This window comes from Bos taurus, chromosome 11 (assembly GCF_002263795.3).
Source record: "Bos taurus isolate L1 Dominette 01449 registration number 42190680 breed Hereford chromosome 11, ARS-UCD2.0, whole genome shotgun sequence".
Classification (NCBI taxonomy): domain Eukaryota; kingdom Metazoa; phylum Chordata; class Mammalia; order Artiodactyla; family Bovidae; genus Bos; species Bos taurus.
In genome coordinates this window covers 122481-145649 of record NC_037338.1, presented here as the reverse complement: position 1 = coordinate 145649, position 23169 = coordinate 122481, and the positions used below count along the sequence as shown (strand labels likewise).

Here is a 23169-nt window from a genome sequence, read left to right as displayed (position 1 = left end):
TGAATAGAGAAGTACTTGCATACTATCACTAAATAAACTTCTAGGACTACAATGTGTTTTTTATTTTTACATGCTTTAGTAAAAAGCAATAAAATTCATAATGGATAAATGCAATTAATAGTTTCTAATGAGCAATTTATTCATTAGATATTTTTCATTATTAGGGACATCTGTATTTTTTTCCTATTAAATCTCATATACAAGCGTTTTCTTTTTACAAATTTGACCTTACATAATTTTTATTAAATATGCTTAAACATGTCATTTGGGAATTTTTCAATCTTAAGGAGACTCTGCATATTTTCTACCCTTTCTCCAAGCTATTTTACTATTTTTTTTTTTCTATTTTCAAAAAGACCTCTTTGGGTTTTTGGAGAAGGAATTCGTGTATGTTGATATGGATTTTAAAGTACTCTTGTGGATACAAATATTGAGGTATGGAGCATGAGAAATGTAAGACATGGGCATGGAAAACAAAGTGAACAAGACACACTCACCAGCAAGGTTTTATGAACATTACAGTGTTTAATAACATCAGAGTAGCATTTAGCTTTTTAAACTTAGTTTTAAATAGTTCCATAGATAAATTCTAACCACAAGACAGAACAACTCTTTTCCCTTTTTTCTCCCAGCTTTCTGGGGATGGAGGGGTGGGGGAAGATGTCCTGTGTTACGATCAACTCCTCTATATGTAACTGAAAAATCCTGACAATGGTTATTCATTTTCACTTAGCATGGACATATATCAGGAAGCTACATGGCATCAAAGAAGAGTCAACATAACAGAAAATTTAAAAGTAAAGACTATGATGAGTACAGTACCTACAGTGATGACAACTTTGGTAGCTACAGTCAGGAAACAGAGGAAGATTTTGCCAGTCAGCTGAAACAATACAGGCAAGCTAAAGAAACCTCAAATACTTCTTTAGGATCATCTTTTTCTAAAGAACCAGGGAAAAAACAAAGATTGAAAGGAATTCAGCAAGGTAAGTTTGAAATTGTCTGGTTTTGACTATGAAAACTTTATTAAGATAAACAGGTAGCTATGAAATAAAAACTTAAATTTCTTAGCCCTTTGTAATGGTCAGTTTATTCCTGTGGTTCCTGAATTTGTTTTTCTTTATTTAGTAGACCTTGAGGACCAAAATCTATAGATATTTCAATCTGCATGATATCTTAAAATTTGCATTTAATAGATTTCCTAATATTTTTAAAGTATATAAAATGTAGAACAACTTTCCTGTTATGTCTTTTCCCCTCTCTTCTATATGGTATCAGTATACTGAAAAAAAAATTACCTACACTTTTCAACAGTTACCTTGTGTTACTTTATATTTTAGACCCTATAAAGACAGAATCCTAGAAAGCTATTCTTTTATTAGAGTTTAAAATATAGTGATCCTCTTTGCTGTTTAAATATACTCAAGACTATAGACTTTTTAAAGAATATATGTATTTTATTGAAATATAGTTGACTTAAAATGTTGCAGGTACACAGCAAGATAATTCAGTTATACAAATACACAAATACTATTTTTGAAATTATTTTTCATCATAGGTTATTACAAGATACTGATTATAGTTTCCTATGCTATACAGTAAACCTAAATAAATGCTAGAAATCTAGCATTCTACTCATACTAAGCCAAACAAGTGAAATCAAAATGTCATAATTTTTTTGTTATGTAAAAATTCATAATTTTCTAAACTATATGTTTATACATATGTATGAAAAAGCTTTTCTACTATACTTGATAAAGGCTTGAGAAAGAACATCAAAAAATAAAAATAAAAAAGAAGAGCTCAAGAAATTGGAAAACATAAACTAAATGAAATGGGGGCACTGAATATGAAATACAAAAAGTGAAACAAACTAGATAAAAATAAAAGATCATCATATAGTCCAGTTTAGTCAGTTCTGTTACTCAGTTGTGTCCAACTCTTTGCGACCCCAAAGAGGAGGACTGCAGCATGCCAGGCCTCCCTGTCCATCACCAACTCCCAGAACCTACTCAAACTCATGGGTGATGCCATCCAGCCATCTCATCTTCTGTCATCCCCTTCTCCTCCCACCTTCAATCTTTCTGATCATCATGGTCTTTTCCAATGAGTTGGTTCTTCGCATCAGGTGGCCAAAGTATTGGAGTTTCAGCTTCACCATCAGTCCTTCCAATGAGTATTCAGGACTGACTTCCTTTAGGATTGACTGGTTGGATCGCCTTGTAGTCCAAGGGACTCTCAAGAGTCTTCTCCAACACCACAGTTCAGAAGCATCATTTTTAAACACAACTGCTCATTAGAAACTTACCTGGAGCTCTGGAGAAAAAAAGCAATACCTGAGCATTTGTATTTTTCAAAAAGTTTCAAGATAACTCTGATATGCATCTGGAATTTAAAAAGTGATTACGGGTCTTTTTGTTAGATCCTAGTTTGGGTGATATGGAGTTCTATTATTTTTCTGTTGACCAATCATGATATAATGGTATTAAGTGAGTAACAGTTACATAATCACAAGAGTAAAAGATGTTTATCAGTTTTCACAATCAATAGCCATACAAAAAATAAAAGAATTACAATTGCAAGCCATAATGGGAACAATGGAAACATAATGGATTAACTTAACAATGTAAAATAACTACAATTTGCCGGGGGGCGGGGGGGGGGTGCGGAGTCAAGCAGAGTGGTGTAGTAAATGGAAGTGCATACATGCATATGTTTTCATCCACCCAACCAAGGACTATACACATTTTTCTGGATCAGAAATAAGAACAAAACCTAAAGAAATTTTTGGAATGATAACCTATTCATCTGTTATATTGAGGTACATCATCCCTGGGAAAACCAGGACAAGTTTCCATAGAAATTATGGATCACATAAGGGTCAAATTAGCCTTAAAAATTGTCTAGTTAGCATGTCTGCTTCAAGAAAACTGGTGCAAGATGAGGCTGAGGTGAAGTGGTGAAACCCAAACCCTACATAACTTTTTTTTTTTAATTTTTTTAAAAATTTTAAAATGTAAATTTAAAATTTTATTTATTTTTATTTTATTTTTTTAAACTATAAATTTATTTATTTTAATTGGAGGCTAATTACTTTACAATATTGTATTGGATTTGCCATACATCAACATGAATCCGCCACGGGTGCACACGTGTTCCCCATCCTGAACCCCCCTCCCACCTCTCTCCCCATCCCATCCCTCTGGGTCATCCCAGTGCACCAGCCCTGAGCATCCTGTATCATGCATCGAACCTGGACTGGTGATTCATTTCACATCTTTTAGTTAGCACTGAAAAAAAGAATCCATTATGAGTAAATTTGGTTATTTTTATGGCTTTATTTTTTCTTGATTTCCTAGCAAAATTCCTTTGAAAAATGTGAACCAAGGCTTTGTTGAACTAAAGAGAAAGGAATTTGTCTATACATGTGCTATTGTAATTAGCACGTTTGTTCTGGAGTCAGACATAGTGGTGTTGGGGATCATTCCACTTGGGGAATAAAGGGAATGTGGAGTCCTTGTTCATCCCTTCCTACCTGGGGTTTTTCCTTTCAGACTCTTTCTTTTTGTTCTGTTAATGAATTGACTATTGTGATTTATTCTGAATTTCATTTTTTCCCCCAGAATTATGAAAGTAATATATGGACAAATGCAGAAAACTTTTTCTATGTGTAAAAAATGATAACACATAAAGCAAAGACCAAAGATAAAAACAGTTTGAATCTCTACACTCAGGGACAATTACTATTAATATTTTTGGCAAACATTCTTCTAGAATTTTTGAGAATTATTTTTAACAAAAAACTATACACTGTTAAAACTCATTTTTTTTTCCTCTCTAACTGTGAATTGTATTTCTGTCATTCTTACATTAATGAGTAGATTCTAATGCCTACATTCTAATAGATGCACCAGAATTTATCTATTAAATTGCTAAATTTGTTAGTAATTATTTGAGATTTAAGTTGCATCCATTTTTTAAAAATTCTGTGATTAACCCTGCATATTTATACATATCTCATCTTGGCAAACTTTCTTCCTAATAATAAATGCTGAAATGTAGAATTGAGTCAAAAGGCATAGGCACATTTGAAGATTTTTGACCCATATACCAAGCTGATATTCAAAAAAGTATTATAGCAATTTATAACACTTCTGCCAGTGTGCAAAAATGCCAGTTTCTCCAAATCCCTACTACCGTTATTCTTTGAGGTGAAAATTGGTATGTTAATTTTTAATTTCTTTTAATGAAGTGAAACTTTTTTTCATGCATTTATTGGCTGTTTTGTAGATTTAAGATCATTGCAAAACTTAATAGTTCAATATGACTTTGGTAAGATGAGAAATCACTTTGTATTCTAACTTACTACCCTAATATATAATTTTTATAATTTAAGTATTTTTATAATTTAAGTATAATTTAAGATACTTTTAAACATCAAGTTTTTCAAAAGTAAAAGACAAGTATGAATTTTGCTTGGCAATATATGTGATATCCAGAATTATCAATAGAAACAATTTGCTACAAATTAATCACTAATAATATTTCATTGTCTTCCTTAGAGAGGAATGCAATATTTAATTCTCTTAAAAAACAGAAACCCTCCTTAATTGTGCAATGAGAAGGATAAAACTAGATTTGACTTCTCCAGCCATGTGTATCCTTGTTCCTTGCCTTCCTTATGTTGCTAACATCACTTGAGAAACAAAACAATAAGGAGCAGTACCTTAAAGTAAAATGTAAAGATGGAATTAGTTTTTTCATTGAATCTAGAGGGAAAAAAGAATGCACTGTACATTGTAGACTATTTAAAATATGCTGTTCTCTGTAAACTAGTAGGTTGGTGTGCTGTTTTATTTATAATGTCTAGAGTACATTTTAACTTTTGTAGGTACTGAGCAGAGGGTTAAAAGTTTTAATGTTGCTCGTGGACGAGGTTTGCTGAAAAAAATCAAACGCAAAGACCGTGGCGGAAGGGTCAACAAAGGGCCAAATGTGTTTTCAGGAACTGATGACTATCATGAGGTAATGAGAATTTATATATATTGAGGATTCTACCTTTTAACTTACTTGGCTGCAAATAAAGCATTGTGATTTTAATGCTACTTTCCTAGTAAGTGAAAAATTTCTAGTGCAGATCAAATGAATATAGATGAATTTCCAAATAAAAGTTTTGTTTTATTTAGTTACGATGCTAGTATACAGGTGCACGTTTAGGTGGCATTGAAATAAAACTGCTAAACTCGAGAGCACTTCAAAATAAAATTGATACGTCTGAAAGCAAACATTTTTGTTCTGTAGGTTCTCTGTTGCACTTTTCCTTCCTAGGGGTCATCTTCCCTAGATGGAAATGGCAGTAAAATGCTTGGTAGCTCAATACGTGGCAGGACCAAGAAGGGAGACAGTGGTAAATTCACTTACTTACTAGGATTGAAATCCTTGAAAGAGAAGAAAGGAGGTATTAATGTTTGGAAGGGTCAATTTATGAACCATGTGTATAGTAGAGACTGAATAAATGTATGTTGAATTGAACTGAACTCTGAACAAATACATTTCAACCTTGTAGTGACTTTCTAGATTAGAGTGATCCAGTTTCTGTATTCTGCCATTGTTCCAGTAAGATTTGATTGAATTATGCAGAGCAAGGGTGGGTTATCAATAGCTGTAACCCTGATTGATAGAAAAGGGATAGTAACATTGTAATTGGAAAATGCTCAGTTTTCTAATCTCTGGGTTTAAAGATAACAGGCAAAGATTTTTTAATATACTCCTTAGTATACTGTTTAGGGAGTTGCTAGCAAGTATGACCTTAAAACAAAGTTTAGGACCAAATAAATGTGTGAAACCCAGCACATACTACTCTACTCTGGGTGATTCTTAGTCAACATGAACTTTAAAGATCTGAGCAGGTTAGGCAGAAAGAAGTCTGTATGACTTTGTTCAACCCATCATTTCTAAAATTTACTTCACCATGAACTTTTTTTTCCCCACACACCTACAAACATTCACTCTTAACTCACTATTCTGTGGAATAACAGCTTTGCAAATAAGCTTAGAATTTCTGGGAAACTAACCTGCCTCCCCATCTTTCTAGGCAGCTGTGGTTGTCTAGGATGTGCTGCTTTCTCTAGACCAAATCCATGTGAATACTTTCTGAGTAAACCGTCTCCTACATTCAGTACTTATACCCCATACATGAAAAAATGTTAGCTTCCAAGAAAGTATGGTTTTGAGGGAGTTACTGCCTATCTCTGAGCTTCAGTTTGCTTAACCTGTTGTATTAGAGTACAGTATTAAATTAACTCTAATGGCCCCTTCAAGCACTAACATTTTAGATGTTTCCAGATCTAGCTCGCAACTAAAAAATTTCTTAATCTTGTAATAGAAAATCAGAATAAATTCTTTCTTGTGCATTTATCAGATTTAGGACATTTTTCCTTTCCTGAAGAATCTGCCTGTCAAGTAGGAGATGCGGGTACTGTCCCTGGGTTGGGAAGATCCCTGTAGAAGGAAATGGCAACCCACTCCAGTATTCTTGCCTGGAATATCCCATGGACAGGGGAGCCTAGCTCACTATAATCCATAGGTCACAAAGAGTCAAACATGATTGAGCGACTAAAGGGGTTCCCAGTTGCTGCTACTGGTAAAGAACCCACCTGCCAGTGCAGGTAGACATAAGAGACATGGGTTTGACCCCTGGGTTGGGAAGATCCCCTGAAGGAGGGTGCAGCAACCCACTCCAGGATACTTGCCTGGAGAATCCCATGGACAGAGGAGCCTGATGGGCTACATAGTACACCTTGGTGCATTTTTTAGTGGGTTTTACTGGGGGGGGTCATTACCTAATATTTTTACTTTTTGATTTCAGAGTTATATTCCTCAAGTTGGCTTTTTGACTTCTCATGGTGCACTCTTTGGCTGCCTATTTATTACAGCCACAATCCTTGTGGAGAAGGCATATATGAACTGGTCATTTATATCTACTTGTTCTAAGTGAGCCTAGAAATAGAAAATGTTTCTAAAAAAAGTTTTAGTTCAGTTCAGTAGCTCAGTCACGTTCGACTCTTTGCGACCCCACTGCAGCACGCCAGGATTCCCTGTCCATCATCAACTCCTGGAGCTTGCTCAAACTCATGTCCATCAGTTGGTGATGGCATCCAACCATCTCCTCCTCTGTCATCCCCTTTTCCTCCTACCTTCAATCTTTCCCAGCATCAGTGTCTTTTCAAATGAGTCAGTTCTTCACATCAGGTGGCCAAAATATTGGGACTTTAAGCTTCAGCATCTGTCCTTCCAATGATTATTCAGGACTACTTTCCTTGAGGATTGACTGGTTGGATCTCCTTTCTGTTCATGGGACTCTAAAGAGTCTTCTCTAACACCACAGTTCAAAAGCATCAATTCTTCGGCACTCAGCTTTCTTTATGGTCCAAATCTTTCTTTATGGTCCAAATCTCTCTTTATGGTCCACATCCATACATGACTACTGGAAAAACCATAGCTTTGGCTAGACAGACCTTTGTCGGCAAAGCAAGGTCTCTGCTTTTTAATATGCTGTCTAGGTTGGTCATCGGAGAAGGCAATGGCACCCCATTCCAGTACTCTTGCCTGGCAAATCCCATGGACTGAGGAGCCTGGTGGGCTGCAGTCCATGGGGTCGCTAAGAGTCAGACACAACTGAGCGACTTGACTTTCACTTTTCACTTTCATGTATTGGAGAAGGAAGTGGCAACTCACTCCAGTGTTCTTGCCTGGAGAATCCCAGGGACAGGGGAGCCTGGTGGGCTGCCGTCTATGGGGTCACACAGAGTCGGACACTACTGAAGTGACTTAGCAGCAGCAGCAGCAGGTTGGTCATAGCTTTCTTCAAGGAGCAAGCGTCCTTTAATTTCATGGCTGCAGTCACCATCTGCAGTGATTTTGGGCACCCCCCAAAAATAAAGTCTGTCACTATTTCCATTGTTTCCCCATCTGTTTGCCATGAAGTGATGGGACCGGATGCCGTGATCTTCGTTTTTTGAATGTTGAGTTTTAAGCCAACTTTTCACTCTCCTCTTTCACTTTCATCAAGAGACTCTTTAGTTCCTTTTCTCTTTCTGCCATAAGGGTGGTGTCATCTGCATACCTGAGGTTATTGATATTCCAGGTTATTGATATTCCTCCTGACAATCTTGATTCCAGCTTGTGCTTCATCCAGCCCAGTGTTTCGAATGATGTACTCTACATAGAAGTTAAATAAGCAAGGTGACAATATACAGCCTTGACATACTCCTTTGCCAATTTGGAACCAGTCTATTGTTCCATGTCTGGTTCAAACTGTTGCTTCTTGACCTGTATACAGATTTCTCAGGAGGCAGGTAAGGTGGTCCAGTATCCCCATCTCTTTAAGAATTTTCCAGTTTGTTGTGATCCACATAGTCAAAGGTTTTGGCATAGTCAGTAAAACAGAGGTAGATGTTTTCCTGGAACGCTCTAGTTTTTTTGATGATCCAACTGATGTTGACAATTTGATCTCTGGTTTCTTTGTCTTTTCTAAATGCAGGTTAAACATGTGGAAGTTCATGGTTCACATACTGTTGAAGCATGGCTTGTAGAATTTTGAGCATTACTTTGCTAGTGTATGAGATGAGTGTAATTGTGTGGTAGTTTGAACATTTTTGGCATTACCCTTCTTTGGGATTGGAATGAAAACTGACCTTTCCAGTCCTGTGGCCACTGCTGAGTTTTCCAAATTTGCTGGCATATTGAGTGCAGCGCTTTCACAGCTTCATCTTTTAGGATTTGAAATAGCTCAACTGGAATTCCATCACCTCCACTACCTTTGTTCGTAGTGATGCTTCTTTAGGCCCACTTGACTTCACATACCAGGATGTCCAGCTCTAGGTGAGTGATCACACCATCATGGTTATCTGGGTCATAAAGATCTTTTTGTATAGTTCTTCTGTGTATTCTTGCCACCTCTTCTTCATATCTTCTGCTTCTGTTAGGTCCATACTGTTTCTCACCTTTATTGTGCTCATCTTTACATGAAATGTTCCCTTGGTATCTCTAATTTTCTTGAAGAGATCTCTAGTCTTTCCCATTCCATTATTTTCCTCTATTTCTTTGCATTGATCACTGAGGAAGGCCTTACCACTCCTTGCTATTCTTTGGAACTCCGCATTCAGATGGGTATATCTCTTCTTTTCTCCTTTGCCTTTAGCTTCTCTTCTTTTCCCAGGTATTTGTAAGACCTCCTCAGACAACCATTTTGCCTTTTTGATTTCTTTTTCTTGGGGATGGTCTTGATCACTGCCTCCTGTACAGTGTCACGAACCTCTGTCCATAGTTCTTCAGGCACTCTGTCTATCAGATCTAATACCTTGAATCTATTTTTCACTTCCACTGTATAATCATAAGGGATTTGATTTAGGTCATATCTGAATGGTATAGTGGTTTTCCTTACTTTCTTCAATTAAAGTCTGAATTTGACAATAAGGAGTTCATGATCTGAGCCACAGTCAGCTCCTGGTCTTGTTTTTGCTGACTGTATAGAGTTTCTCCATCTTTGGCTGCAGAGAATATAATCAGTCTGATTTCAGTATTGACCATCTGGTGATGTCCGTGTATAGCGTCTTCTCTTATTTGTTGGAAGAGGGTGTTTGCTATGACCACTGTGTTGTCTTGGCAAAACTGTTTGCCTTTGCCCTGCTTCATTTTGTACTCTAAGGCCAAACTTGCCTGTTACTCCAGGTATCTCTTAACTTCCTGCTTTTGCATTCCAGTCCCCTATGATGAAAAGGACAGCTTTTTTTTTTGGTGTAAGTTCTAGAAGGTCTTGTAGGTCTTCATAGAACCATTCAACTTCAGCTTCTTCAGCATTAGTGGTTGGGGCATAGGCTTGGATTACTGTGAGACTGAATGGTTTACCTTGGAAACGAACAGAGATAATTCTGTCATTTTTGAGATTGCATCCAAGTACTGCATTTCAGACTCTTTCGTTGACTACAAGGGCTACTCCATTTCTTCTAAGGGATCTTTGGCCACAGTTGTAGTTATAATGGTCATCTCAATTAAATTCACCCATTCCAGTTCATTTTAGTTCACTGATTCCTAAAATGTCAATGTTCACCCTTGCCATCTCCTGTTTAACCACTTCCAATTTGCCTTGATTCATGGACCTAACATTCCAGGTTCCTATGCAATGTTGTTCTTTACAGAATCAGTCACATCCACAAATGGCCATTGTTTTGCTTTGGCTCTGTTGCCTCATTTTTTCTGAAGTTATTTCTCCACTTTTCTCCAGGAGCATGTTGGGCACCTACTTACCTGGTGAGTTCATCTTTCAGTGTCATATCTTTTTGTCTTTTCATACTGTTCATGGGGTTCTCAAGCAAGAATTCTGAAATAGTTTGCCATTCCCTCCTCCAGTGGACCACGTTTTGACAGAACTCTCCACCATGACCCATCCATCTTGGGAGGCCCTACACGGCATGGCTTATAGTTTCATTGAGTTAGACAAGGCTGTGGTCCATGTGATCAGTTTGATTAGTTTCTGTGATTGTGATTTTCATTCTATCTGCCCCCTGGTGGATAAGGATAAGAGGCTTATGGAAGCTTCCCATGGAAATAGAAAATGTTTGTAAATAAAATTTATGTGGGTTTAAGACATTTATTTCTGCTTTATTGACTATGCCAAAGCCTTTGACTGTGTGGATCACAATAAACTGTGGAAAATTCTGAAAGAGATGGAATACCAGACCACCTGACCTGCCTCTTAAGAAACCTATATGCAGGTCAGGAAGCAACAGCTAGAACTGGACATGGAGCAATGGACTGGTTCCACATAGGAAAAGGAGTACGTCAAGGCTGTATATTGTCACCCTGCTTATTTAATGTATATGCAGAGTACATCCTGAGAAATGCTGGGCTGGAAGAAGCACAAGCTGGAGTCAAGATTGCTGGAAGAAATATCAATAACCTCAGATATGCAGATGACACCACCCTTATGGCAGAAAACAAAGAACTAAAGAGCCTCTTAATGAAAGTGAAAGAGGAGAGTGAAAAAGTTGGCCTAAAGCTCAACATTCAGAAACCTAAGATCATGGCATCTGGTTCCATCACTTCATAGCAAATAGATGGGGAAACAGTGGTTGACTTCATGTTTTTGGGCTCCAAAATCACTGCAGATGGTGATTGCAGCCATGAAATTAAAAGACACTTACTCCTTGGAAAGAAAGTTATGACCAACCTAGACAGCATATTAAAAAGCAGAGACATTACTTTGTCAACAAAGGTCAGTCTAGCCAAGGCTATGGTTTTTCCAGTAGTCATGTGTGGATGTGAGAGTTGGACTATAAAGAAGCTGAGTGCTGAAGAATCAATGCTTTAGATTGTGGTGTTGGAGAAGACTCTTGAGAGTCCTTTGGACTGCAAGGAGATCCAACCAATCCATCCTAACGGAGATCAATCCTGGGTGTTCATTGAAAGGACTGAAACTCCAATATTTTGGCCACCTGATGTGGAGAGCTGACTCATTTGAAAAGACCCTGAGGCTGGGAAAGACTGAAGGCAGGAAGAGAAGGGGACGACAGAGGATGAGATGGTTGGATGGCATTACCGACTCAATGGATATGGGTTTGGATGGACTCCGGGAGTTGGTGATGGACAGGGAGGCCTGGCGTGCTGTGGTTCATGGGGTCACAAAGAGTCAGACATGGCTGAGCGACTGAATTGAACTGAAGACATTTAAAATAATCCTATTGGAGTAGAGTATAATCAGTTTCTTTGCGTTTTCATGGGATACACACGTGTGTGTATATGTGTATATATATGTATATGTGTGTATCTATATATACTTTTTAAAAAGAAACTCAAAGGTTATGTTTTCCTGGTATTCTGATACTTTTTTTTTTCCCCAGACATCTGGTGAATTATATCATTCATCAGTTGTGAGCTCTGAGGATCAGATTTAACTTTACCTATCTATTGCCTCAGGCATTTGCTATGAGAGATTTCAGTAGATTGTGCTTTGTTCTCCATAGTCTAGCAAATTGAGGAAAAAGGGAAAACTGATATCAATTCAGAAAAGTAAATAGTTATGAACCTCCTACAGTGTGCAAGGCACTGTGCCTGCTAGGAGCTTGAAAAGCAGTGCTCTTTTATAGAGCTCATAATTTGTTGTTAGTCAGCCTTCTTGTACTTGCAGCAAAAGTTGAATAGGGGCCTGAGGAGAACTAAGGAAAGCAAGTAGGGCTGTGAGATTTCCTATCATATACTGCTGCTGCTGCTAAGTCACTTCAGTCGTGTCCGACTCTGTGTGACCCCATGGACGGTAGCCCACCAGGCTCCCCTGTCCCTGGGATTCTCCAGGCAAGAACACTGGAGTGGGTTGCCATTTCCTTCTCCAACGCATGAAAGTGAAAAGTGAAAGTGAAGTCGCTCAGTCGTGTCCGACTCCTAGCTACCCCATGGACTGCAGCCTGCCAGGCTCTTCCTTCCGTGGGATTTGCCAGGCAAGAGTACTGGAGTGGGTTGCCATTGCCTTCTCTGTATCATATACTAGTTTTTCTTAATTTTCTTAAATTTAAAAGTTAAAGGTAATATATCCTCAATTTTTTTCCCTAAAGAAAATACAAAATAACCACACGCACAAGCAATCTATAACTCTGTAGAAATTCATCTAGAGGTACACAGTCTTAAAGGTAGGGGTATATTCTTTTAGTTGTTTTTTTCTTTGTCTTTATTATTATAAACTCGGATCACTTTTTCACTTGGTAAGGTATTGTGAACATTTTGTGTCCCCAGATCGTCTTTCCATCTCATGATTTTTTAAATGACTTTATAATATTCTAAATGTACCATAATGTGTTTTATTTGTGTTCTAGTTTTAGATGTGTAGAGTATTTCCTGCTTTTGTTTGTTTTACTTGTAAATAATTCTGCAATGGTTATTTTTGTGGATAAATCTTCATGTGCCTTCCTGGTAATTCCTTCAGAATTTCATGCTGAAAAGTACAAATTTTGTGTCAAACAATATCGGTATTTTAAGTTTTCAACCAACTATACATGAAAGTGCATATTTTATTGTGTCTTTGCCAAAACTGAGTATTATTATTAAGTTTAAAGTTCTCACAATTTTATTTTGAAAAATGTAGTTAGATGTCTTCATTAAATTAGAGACAGGGTTGTTTGCAACTACCAGTACCAGTAAGCAGTTTTCCAAAAGCATGCTTTCATGCATCGCCTCTCTCCAGATAAATAAATAGCATCATAATGTTCAGTGTTCACCACTTTTAATGATCAGTGTGTACTGCTTTCTAGATCCATTTCAGTATGAATTTTAATGTCTTTTTAAATACTTCATATGTTTTATTTAAGTAAATTTTTTTCTTGCAGTATAGTAAACCAGGGAAAAAATGGAAGATTATGACTCAGGAATTTATTAATCAACATACAGTGGAACATAAAGGAAAACAAATCTGCAAATACTTTCTGGAAGGGAGATGTATTAAGGTAAATTTATAGGGGTATCATAAATCACTTTAACTTCTGAAACAATCTTTAAAACTTAAGGTCATTTTAGGGGGTAGTGAGTGTTTTCTCATATAGTTGGAATAAAACTAGTTCTTCAAAATGGATCTTGTATTGAATACTGTATAATTCATATAATTATATTCTGGGACAATAATATAGCTTGTTGAAATCAGATTTTATTTTACTGACACATGATGCTATGTGGCACGTACTGCTCAAATTGGCTTACTAATATTAAATGTTGTCATGTTTACAATGATGCAGTAAAGTTCAGTTACTGTTATTATTCTCATTTTAATCATGGTCAAACCAAGAGGTTAAATGAGTCCCCAGGGTAGCTCAGCCAGACATGGTGAGTGCTGGAGCCAAGCAGTGTCCTCTGAGGTCATGTTCACTGTTCTGCCTCTCCGCCCAAAGCCACCTCCACTATCCTGGGCAAGAATTCTAAGGGATTGTTTGAATTACTGAGCTCATTATTTAAAGATTGGAGATATGACCATGGTTCTACCATGAAACACCACAGAGAAAATTCAACTCAATGGTTTCTTTTTTTTTCTCTTTTTTTGTGAACAGGGAGATCAATGTAAATTTGATCATGATGCAGAGTTGGAGAAGAGGAAAGAGATCTGCAAATTTTATTTACAAGGATATTGTACCAAAGGAGAGAACTGCATTTATATGCATAATATCCTTTATTAAAAATGTTAACCAAAATATTGCAGTTTTCTAGTGTCATTGAGGCTTTAAAAATCTTAAGTACAATCTGGAAAGCCTAGTTTGGTTTTATTTATTTATTTCTTTCTTTTATTTTTTAACTTTACAATATTGTATTGGTTTTGCCATATATCAACATGAATCTGCCACAGGTATACATGTGTTCCCCATCCTGAACCCTCCTCCCTCCTCCCTCCCCGTACCATCCCTCTGGGTCATCCCAGTGCACCAGCCCCAAGCATCCAGTATCGTGCATCGAACCTGGACTGGCGACTCATTTCATATATGATATTATACATGTTTCAATGCCATTCTCCCAAATCATCCCACCTCTCCTCTCCCACAGAGTCCAAAAGGCTGTTCTATACATCTGTGTCTCTTGCTGTCTTGTATACAGGGTTATTGTTACCATCTTTCTAAATTCCATATATATGCGTTAGTATACTGTATTGGTGTTTTTCTTTCTGGCTTACTTCACTCTGTATAATAGGCTCCAGTTTCATCCACCTCATTAGAACTGATTCAAATGTATTCTTTTTAATGGCTGAGTAATACTCCATTGTGTATATGTACCACAGCTTTCTTATCCATTCATCTGCCGATGGACATCTAGGTTGCTTCCATGTCCTGGCTGTTATAAACAGTGCTGCGATGAACATTGGGGTACACGTGTCTCTTTCAATTCTGGTTTCCTCAGTGTGTATGCCCAGCAGTGGAATTGCTGGGTCATAAGGCAGTTCTATTTCCATTTTTTTAAGGAATCTCCACACCGTTCTCCATAGTGGCTGTACTAGTTTGCATTCCTACCAACAGTGTAAGAGGGTTCCCTTTTCTCCACAGTCTCTCCAGCATTTATTGCTTGTAGACTTTGGATCATAGCCATTCTGACTGGCGTGAAAGGGTACCTCATAGTGGTTTTGATTTGCATTTCTCTGATAATGAGTGATGTTGAGCATCTTTTCATGTGTTTGTTAGCTATCTGTATGTCTTCTTTGGAGAAATGTCTATTTAGTTCTTTGACCCATTTTTTGATTGAGTCATTTATTTTTCTGAAATTGAGCTGTAGGAGTTGCTTGTATATTTTTGAGATTAGTTGTTTGTCAGTTGCTTCATTTGCTATTATTTTCTTCCATTCTGAAGGCTGTCTTTTCACCTTGCTTATAGTTTCCTTTGTTGTGCAGAAGCTTTTAAGTTTAATTAGGTCCCATTTGTTTATTTTTGCTTTTATTTCCAGTATTCTGGGAGGTGGGTCATAGAGGATCCTGCTGTGATATATGTTGGAGAGTGTTTTACCTATGTTGTCCTCTAGGAGTTTTATAGTTTCTGGTCTTACATTTAGATCTTTAATCCATTTTGAGTTTATTTTTGTGTATGGTGTTAGACCTAGTTTGGTTTTAAATTTAAAATAACACATTATGTAAACCAGATCTCTTCAGCCTTTGCACTTCAGAAGGTCAACTGAGTTTTTTTCTTTAGGGAAATGAAATAACTTCCCTTTGGAAAAAAAAATCTGAAATAAACATACTTTAAATAATATTTATAAGTTTTTCAAGAGGCTGTGCTTTCTGAAGGAGTTGGCAACATATTTATTCTGTGAATTATTATTTAGTTGCGTTCATAAGTAATAAATTATCATTATTGGAAATTATGAAATTCAAGTATTGTCAAATCTTACCACCTAATGATAAGCACTACCCTGTATATTCTTCCCTACTTCTGATACATTTAAATTGTATTCCTGCCTCTACCCATGTGGCATTTCACTGTATATGGTCCATATATATATATATATGATTCGTGTTGATGTATGAAAACCAATTTGTAAAGCAGTTATCCTTCAGTTAAAAATAATTTATATATATATATATATATATGAAACATTTCCTTCGGTAAAGACCTTATTATTTCCCAAATGGTTAGTTCATTGTCTCCTCTTCACAGATTTAAAAGGTCACCTGCCCATATTCTAAGTTTTCAGCGAACATGGTTCTGTTTCTCTACTATACCATTATACCTGGTGCTATCTGACCATTCTGCTCTGTAATAGTATGTTTGATACTTACTAAGGGCAAATACTCCTTTTGTATCAAAATGTTATAATAAATTTTTCTTATTCAAACAATTTATTTTTTAAGATTTGATGTATTTCTTTAGAAACCAGACACCTTATTGAACTGTTTCTGAAATCTTTCCATGTATTCTTATATTTTTCTCCATAGTCATGCCATCTGTGGCATGACAATTTTAATAGTATTGGCTACACTTCCAAAAAATGTTAAATACTAGGTATTGTGAAGCATAAAACATGTTTCAAAGGTAATGCCCTTTTGCTTTGGCTTGTGGCTACAATTTTAAGATTGATTTTTTAAAAAATAGAGTTAAGTATGTAAATCCTTCGGCTTCCTAGGTGTCTCAGTAGTAAAGAATATGCCTGCCAAGCAGGAGATTCGGGTTCGATCCCTGGGTCAGGAAGATCTCCTGGGGAAGGAAATGGCAACCCACTCCAGTATTCTTGCCTGGGAAATTCCATGGACAGAGGAGTCTAGCAGGCTACAGTCCATGGGGTTGCAAAGAGTCAAACATGACTTAGAGACTAAACAACAACATCTAATATATATCCTTATTTTACTAAGAGGTTTTAATATTAAAAAAACTTGAATTTTATCAGTTGTCTTTTGTATCTGCTAAGATAATCACATGATTTTTCTTTCTTGACCTTATCATTGTGATGATTTCAGTAATAAATTTCCAGAAACTACTCAGAAATTCCCAGAACATATACCAGCTGAAATGGTATATTTTTCCCTATACTTCTAGATTTAATATTTTCTTTAGATCTTTGTCTCCAAAATGTTAAGATTAGCCTGTGGTTTTGATTGTTTGGATATTTAACTTTAACATTACATATCAGACCCCTTTATTTTCTTCATAGATATAAACATTTGCTGAAAATTTATTTGTTCAGTATTTTGTTTTATTGTGGAAAGTAACAGAGTTTACATAATTAAATTATACCATAGCCATTATAAATAGCTATAGCCATTTTTACTTAAAAAATTGTTTTCTTGAAAGAGAGTAGATATATATATATATATACATATGTATAACTGAATCACTTTGCTGTATACCTGAAACTTACACGACATTGTAAATTAACTATACTTCAATTTTTAAAAAATGGTTATTGAAGAAACCTCAGTGTCCATTGCAGCTCTACTTACAATAGCTAGGGCATGAAGGCAACCTAGATATCCACTGACAGATGAATGGATAAAGAAGTTGTGGTACTTATACACAGTGGAGATTACTCAGCCATGAAAAGGAACTCATTTGAGTCAGTTCTAATGAGGTGGGTGAATACAGAGTAAAGTAAATCAGAAAGAGAAAAACAAATATACGTGGAATCTAGAAAGATGGTACCGATGAACCTATTTACAGGCAATGGAGACACAGACACGGAGAACGGACTTGTAAACACAGCAGGGGAAGGAGAGGGAGGGACAGATTGAAAGAGTAACGCAGAAACATATACATTATGATATGTAAAATAGATAGCTGGGGGAATTTGCTGTGTGACACAGGGAGCTCAAACCTGGTGCTCTGTGACAACCAAGAGGGGTGGGATGGGGAGGGAGGTGGGAGAGAGGTTCAAGAGGGAGCGGACATAATGTATACCTATGGCTGATTCATGTTCATGTACGGCAGAAACTAACACAATTCTGTAAACCAATTATCCTCCAATTAAAAAAATAAAATTGGTGTAACTAACAAAAAAGAATCCACCAGCCAAGGCAGGGGACACAGGTTCAATCCCTGGTCCAGGAAGAGTCCACATGCTGCGGGGCAGCTAAGCCAGCATGCCAAAACCACTGCGCCCCGTGCTTTGCTACTGCCTAAGCCTGCACACCCTAGAGCCCGTGCTCAGCAACAGGAGAAGCCAGCGCAGTGGGAAGCCGGTGCCCCACAGCTAGAGGGCAGCCCCCAGTCACAGCTAGAGAGAGCCTGCACACGGCAGTAAAGGCCGAGTGCAGCGAAACATGAGTGTAAGTAAATGAGTGACATTTTAGAGGAAGTACTAGTGGAGTTAGCTAACTATCCAAGCTCTATTTATATGTAACATTTTCCTAGCATGGTACTCTCAACAAACTATTGAAACCCTAACATGACTCTCTTGATGAGTGGTGAAAACAGCTAGAATTTGCACTAAATTTTAGACATAATTTATTTACAATGGTAATTTGGGAGATGATTTGTAAATCTTGATCCAGAGCTCTTTTTAAGGAAGTCTGTGTTAATTACCCACATTACTAACTCTACTATTATAGAAGACATATATATCTATCACTGACAGAAAAAATAATACAGTTTGTACAGTCAAGATTTTTAAAACAAAAAAATTAAGCTCTTAAAAAATTGTTTTCTAGTTCTAATAGAGTAGAAGAGACTTAAAATTTCTGAATGTTCTGCGACAGCATACTTAAAATATTTAATCTTAAAATTAAAAATTAAATAATCTGTGCCTGTTGAAAATTTAGTACAATATATGGTAATAAAGTTATATTGATTTCACAGTTGTATTTTTTGTTTTAAAATATGAGAGTTTGATTTTACTTGGTCTGTTCCTTAATATTTTTATTTACATGAATTTCCATGTAAGTTTTATCATAGTGGAGCAAAATGTTACCAAGGAGACAACTGTAAATTTTCACATGATGATCTGACTAAAGAAACAAAGAAACTTTTGGACAAAGTGAGTAATATTTTTGCACCTTGATTACAGATTCATTAGACTTTAATCATGTTTTATAAGTCATATTTTATGCCTGGAGAATCCCATGGACAGAGGAGTCTGGCAGGGTACAATCCATGGGGTCGCACAGAGTCAGACACGACTGAGCAACTTCACTTTCTTGCTGAGAAAGCAAGGACTTATTATTTTATGTTTTATTTTGTTAATGTAGTGTGTTAGAAAAGCAGGAATATTGGACTAAGAATTAAGAATATTTTGTTCTTATAAGATTCAACTGTGATGTACATGAAACACTTTGTACCACTCCTAGTAAAGAGTAAAACCTCAGTTAGTGGCACCTATTACAGTTCTTTACTTATTAATGATAGCAAATAATATAATTGCCTTAACCTTAAAAAAAAAAAAAAACTTTTGTTCTTATCATTGTTCTGCCATTAAAAAACAGTCCATCACAAATTTTTTCAACCAGTCCATCATAAATTTTATTTTTCTTGGTTGAGCTCTTGTTCAAATGTCATTTACTTTCCAATTTTATTTAGATATAATTGGTATACAACACTGTATAAATTTAAGGTGTACAACATAATGATTCAACTTACATACATCATGAAATTATTGCAAGCTTAGCAAACATCCATTATCTCAAAGAAATATGAAATTAAAGAAACAGAAAAGATTTTTTTCCGTGTTGAGAAGGGTGTTAGGACTTAACACCCTCAACAGATTTCGTGTATAACGGTCCAGCGCTGTTAATTATACTCACCGTGTTGTGCCTCACATCCCTAGTACTTACTTACCTTATAACTCGAAGTTTGTACCTTTTTAGTGCCTTCATCCAGTTCCTCTGCTTTTGGTAACCACAAAATGTGATCTCTAAAAAAGCTAATTTACTTTGAGAACTATCCTTTACCTCTTTGAACCTCATATTCTTTATAAAAAAGTAGTTCACTATCTCCGATCTATTTCAACTTTAATACTATATTTTTCTGTTAACAAAACTAGTTTATTCAAGTCTTCTCAGTTTTAAATGTGAGGAAGAAAGCTTGTTTGGAAATAGTAAATCTTGGCCAATTATCTTTAGGTGTTGAATACTGAAGAAGCTGCAAATGAAGACGAAAGAGAATTAGAAGAACTTAGAAAGCATGGCATAACTCCTCTTCCCAAACCACCTCCAGGAGTTGGACTTCTGCCAACCCCACTGGAGCATTTTCCCTTTTCTGATCCTGAAGATGGTTTTCAGACAGATCTCTCTGATGATTTCAAGAAAATTCCATCTCTTTTTGAAATAGTTGTAAAACCTACTGTGGATTTAGCACATAAAATTGGAAAGAAGTAAGTTAAATTTGCATTCCTTCCAATGAATATTCAGGGTTGATCGCCTTTAGGATTGATTGGTTTGATCTCCTTGCTGTTCAAGGGACTCTCAAGAGTCTTCTCCAACACCACAGTTCGAAAAAATCAGTTCTTCAGCACTCAGCTTGCTTTATGGTCCAACTCTCACATCCATACATGACCACTGGAAAAACCATAGCCTTGACTAGGCAGACCTTTGTCAGCAAAGGTCCAATATCCATTTAGAGATGTAATGCTCTTATTTGCCTCTTTTCTTTGAACTAAGAAATATTCTTTTGTCCACAGGCCACCAGCATTTTATAACAGTGCCTCACCACCAGGACCACAATTTCAGGAAAGCAGCCCACATCCTCAACATGTCTATAGTTCTGGGTCCAGTCCAGGTCCTGGCCCTAACATGTCTCAGGGACACAACAGTCCTGTGATCCACCCAGGCTCCCCCGGACACTGTCCTGGCCTACCAGTGCCACAGAGCCCACCTTTGCTGCCTGGCCCCCCAGGAACTGTGGGCCCTCACGGTCAAGCCGGAGTACTTGGTCAACCGGATACGCCTTTGACACCACCAAATATGAGTGGTGCTTACCACTGCCCGGGCTTTCCAGAACACGTGATGAAAGTACCTAGAGAGAATCACTGCTCTCCAGGCTCATCGCACCCACCTGGTGAAAGGCAACTCAGTACCAGCTATGAGTCCTTACAAAATCCCACTGAGTTTTATGATCATTACTATTCACAGCATGCTGTCCATAATTTTCAGCCACCCAGTCACTCTGGTGGTAAGTTTACCTTTCTAAATAATTCATTTCTAACTTAAAATATCTGGAGTCCTATGTTTCTTTAGCAACAAGAAAGGCATGTGTGTTTTAAATAAAGGAGAATATGATGAAATTGAAATATTAAAATGTGTTTTCAATTTAACCAAATATTTGTAACAGTAGACCTTGAGATAACTTTAAACAGTGCTTACTGTTACATGATAATCTGATAATCAAATGTGATATTGTTGTAACTCAGTTTCTTACAAGGCTCAGCAGTATTTGCCTCCTGGAGTTTTGCACTCAATCAGTGTCTTGTGTCTTTTTGTGCTGTGTATATAGACGGGGTGTGGCACGGTGACTTTGCCCAGCACCAGGCTCCAGTTGTTCCAGACTCACCTAACCGCGGGAGTGGGTCTGACAGCAGCAGTAAGGTGGCAGGCCATGGTGCCCTGCCTGCGCTGGGTCTCCTCCCTGCTGTCCAGAGAGCTCTTTTTGTCAGACTTACTCAGAAATACCAAGAAGATGAAGAGCCAAGCAGCACCCAGCCTCAGAGGGCACCGAGCAAGGAAGAAGGTGCGTCAGGTGTCACGATAGTGTCATATCTATTTGGATCTACATATTCTATTTCCAGCTACCGCTACTGTCTTCTTGGGATTGATTGTCATTTCCAGTGCCATTGATGCATTAGTAATTAATTGCAATAGGTTTGATTTGAAGCAATAAATCAGACTGGAGTGTGAGGCCTTGGAAGCACACTTGTTATTAAGCTTTGCTTTTGAAGAGAAATAGAACAGAAACAAGATAGCCTTGAGTTTAAGAATTTTAACTTGTAACTCAAGTTCAAAATTATTTGGTGATTAGATTTTTATGGGCAGAGGCTGTTTCCTTCAGGTTCTGCTATACTATTAAAGGATATTATTTTTAATATAAAATATTATATTTTAAGTTTCCCTTAGTATTTTTGATACTGATAAGTCTACAGCAATTAGTTAATTCAGTTAAGGGGAGAAAACTTGAAATCAACCAGTTGTTATTATGAGTTAAAAAATTGATATGTTTGGCCACTCTTAAACATGAAATTAAGGGCTTCCCTCGTTCCAGTGGTTAAGAATCTATGCTTCTGCTGCAGGGATCAGGGAAGTTCACATGCTGTGAGGCATGGCCAAAGATGAGCAAAACATGAAATCTATGAATGACTATGTAAAACTGGATAACGCTAGTAGTCACAAGTTATATAAACATTGTTACATTTGGAAACATAGTATTAAACCTTCATTTATTTACCATGACAGGGAAATGAGGAATTTCTAATAAGTTAATTTCCTGTATAATTTATATTTACTCCTTTAGGTGCTAATTTTAAGAAATAATCATTTTAATGTGAATCTTTCTTTAAAGTGTAACAAAGTCTTATATTTTCATAAAGAAAAAAATTAAAACTTTTCTAAATGACATAACATTTTATATATAATACTATAAAATTGGTAATGTTTTATAAGGCTTGTTTTCTCGGAATCAGAAAAGATCTTAAACAGATTTTTTTGTGTTTGTGTTCATTCTTGCAAATTTTATTGCCTTTGTGAATTTATTTGTCCTTTGATAAAAAGCTGATAGGAACCTTTTAATCATTTTCTAATACCTGCTTTCCACTGACTTCTCTGCTGTTCTACTTTCTTTCTGCTCCATCTTCATTCTTATTCCAAAAAGAATTTAAGACTGTTTATAAAATATGTTTATATGAAAGTGAAAATTAAATAGCATCTTACCTATTTGGATCGGATTTGGATTAAGTACCAAATTCTATGAGGAGTGAAACTCCTACACAGAAATGTTTAAAATAACTACAGTTATTTTAAATAACAACAGTTGAAAGTGAACCACAGGTCTAGCTCTAGACTTCCTGGAGGTCAGAGAAAAAAAAGAGAGATCCAGTGTCTAGAAGTAGTTTTTTTCAGACACTGAGGTATGAATTAAAGTTTTTGCCATTGTGATATAGTGTATACTATTTTAAAGGCACATCCTCCCCTAAATGAGTGCTTGTTCTGTAGCATTCTTCTGTTCAAACTAACTGTGTAATGCT

At 36.6% G+C, this 23169-nt stretch overlaps 1 protein-coding gene across 2 annotated transcripts in view; it reads left to right on the top strand.

Annotated features, from left to right (window-relative positions):
• The window catches only part of ZC3H6 (zinc finger CCCH-type containing 6), a 76416-nt gene that overhangs the window by 44766 nt on the left and 8481 nt on the right, over nt 1-23169 (top strand). Inside the window, exons 4-11 of one of the 2 annotated variants that reach the window (XM_059891614.1) lie at nt 734-986; nt 4892-5025; nt 13377-13493; nt 14088-14201; nt 18871-18978; nt 20060-20310; nt 20617-21107; nt 21429-21662. In XM_059891614.1, the coding sequence (XP_059747597.1) occupies nt 734-986; nt 4892-5025; nt 13377-13493; nt 14088-14201; nt 18871-18978; nt 20060-20310; nt 20617-21107; nt 21429-21662 (1702 nt within the window). The remainder of the gene's footprint in view (nt 1-733; nt 987-4891; nt 5026-13376; nt 13494-14087; nt 14202-18870; nt 18979-20059; nt 20311-20616; nt 21108-21428; nt 21663-23169) is intronic. The other variant, XM_059891615.1, reaches the window with a different exon arrangement.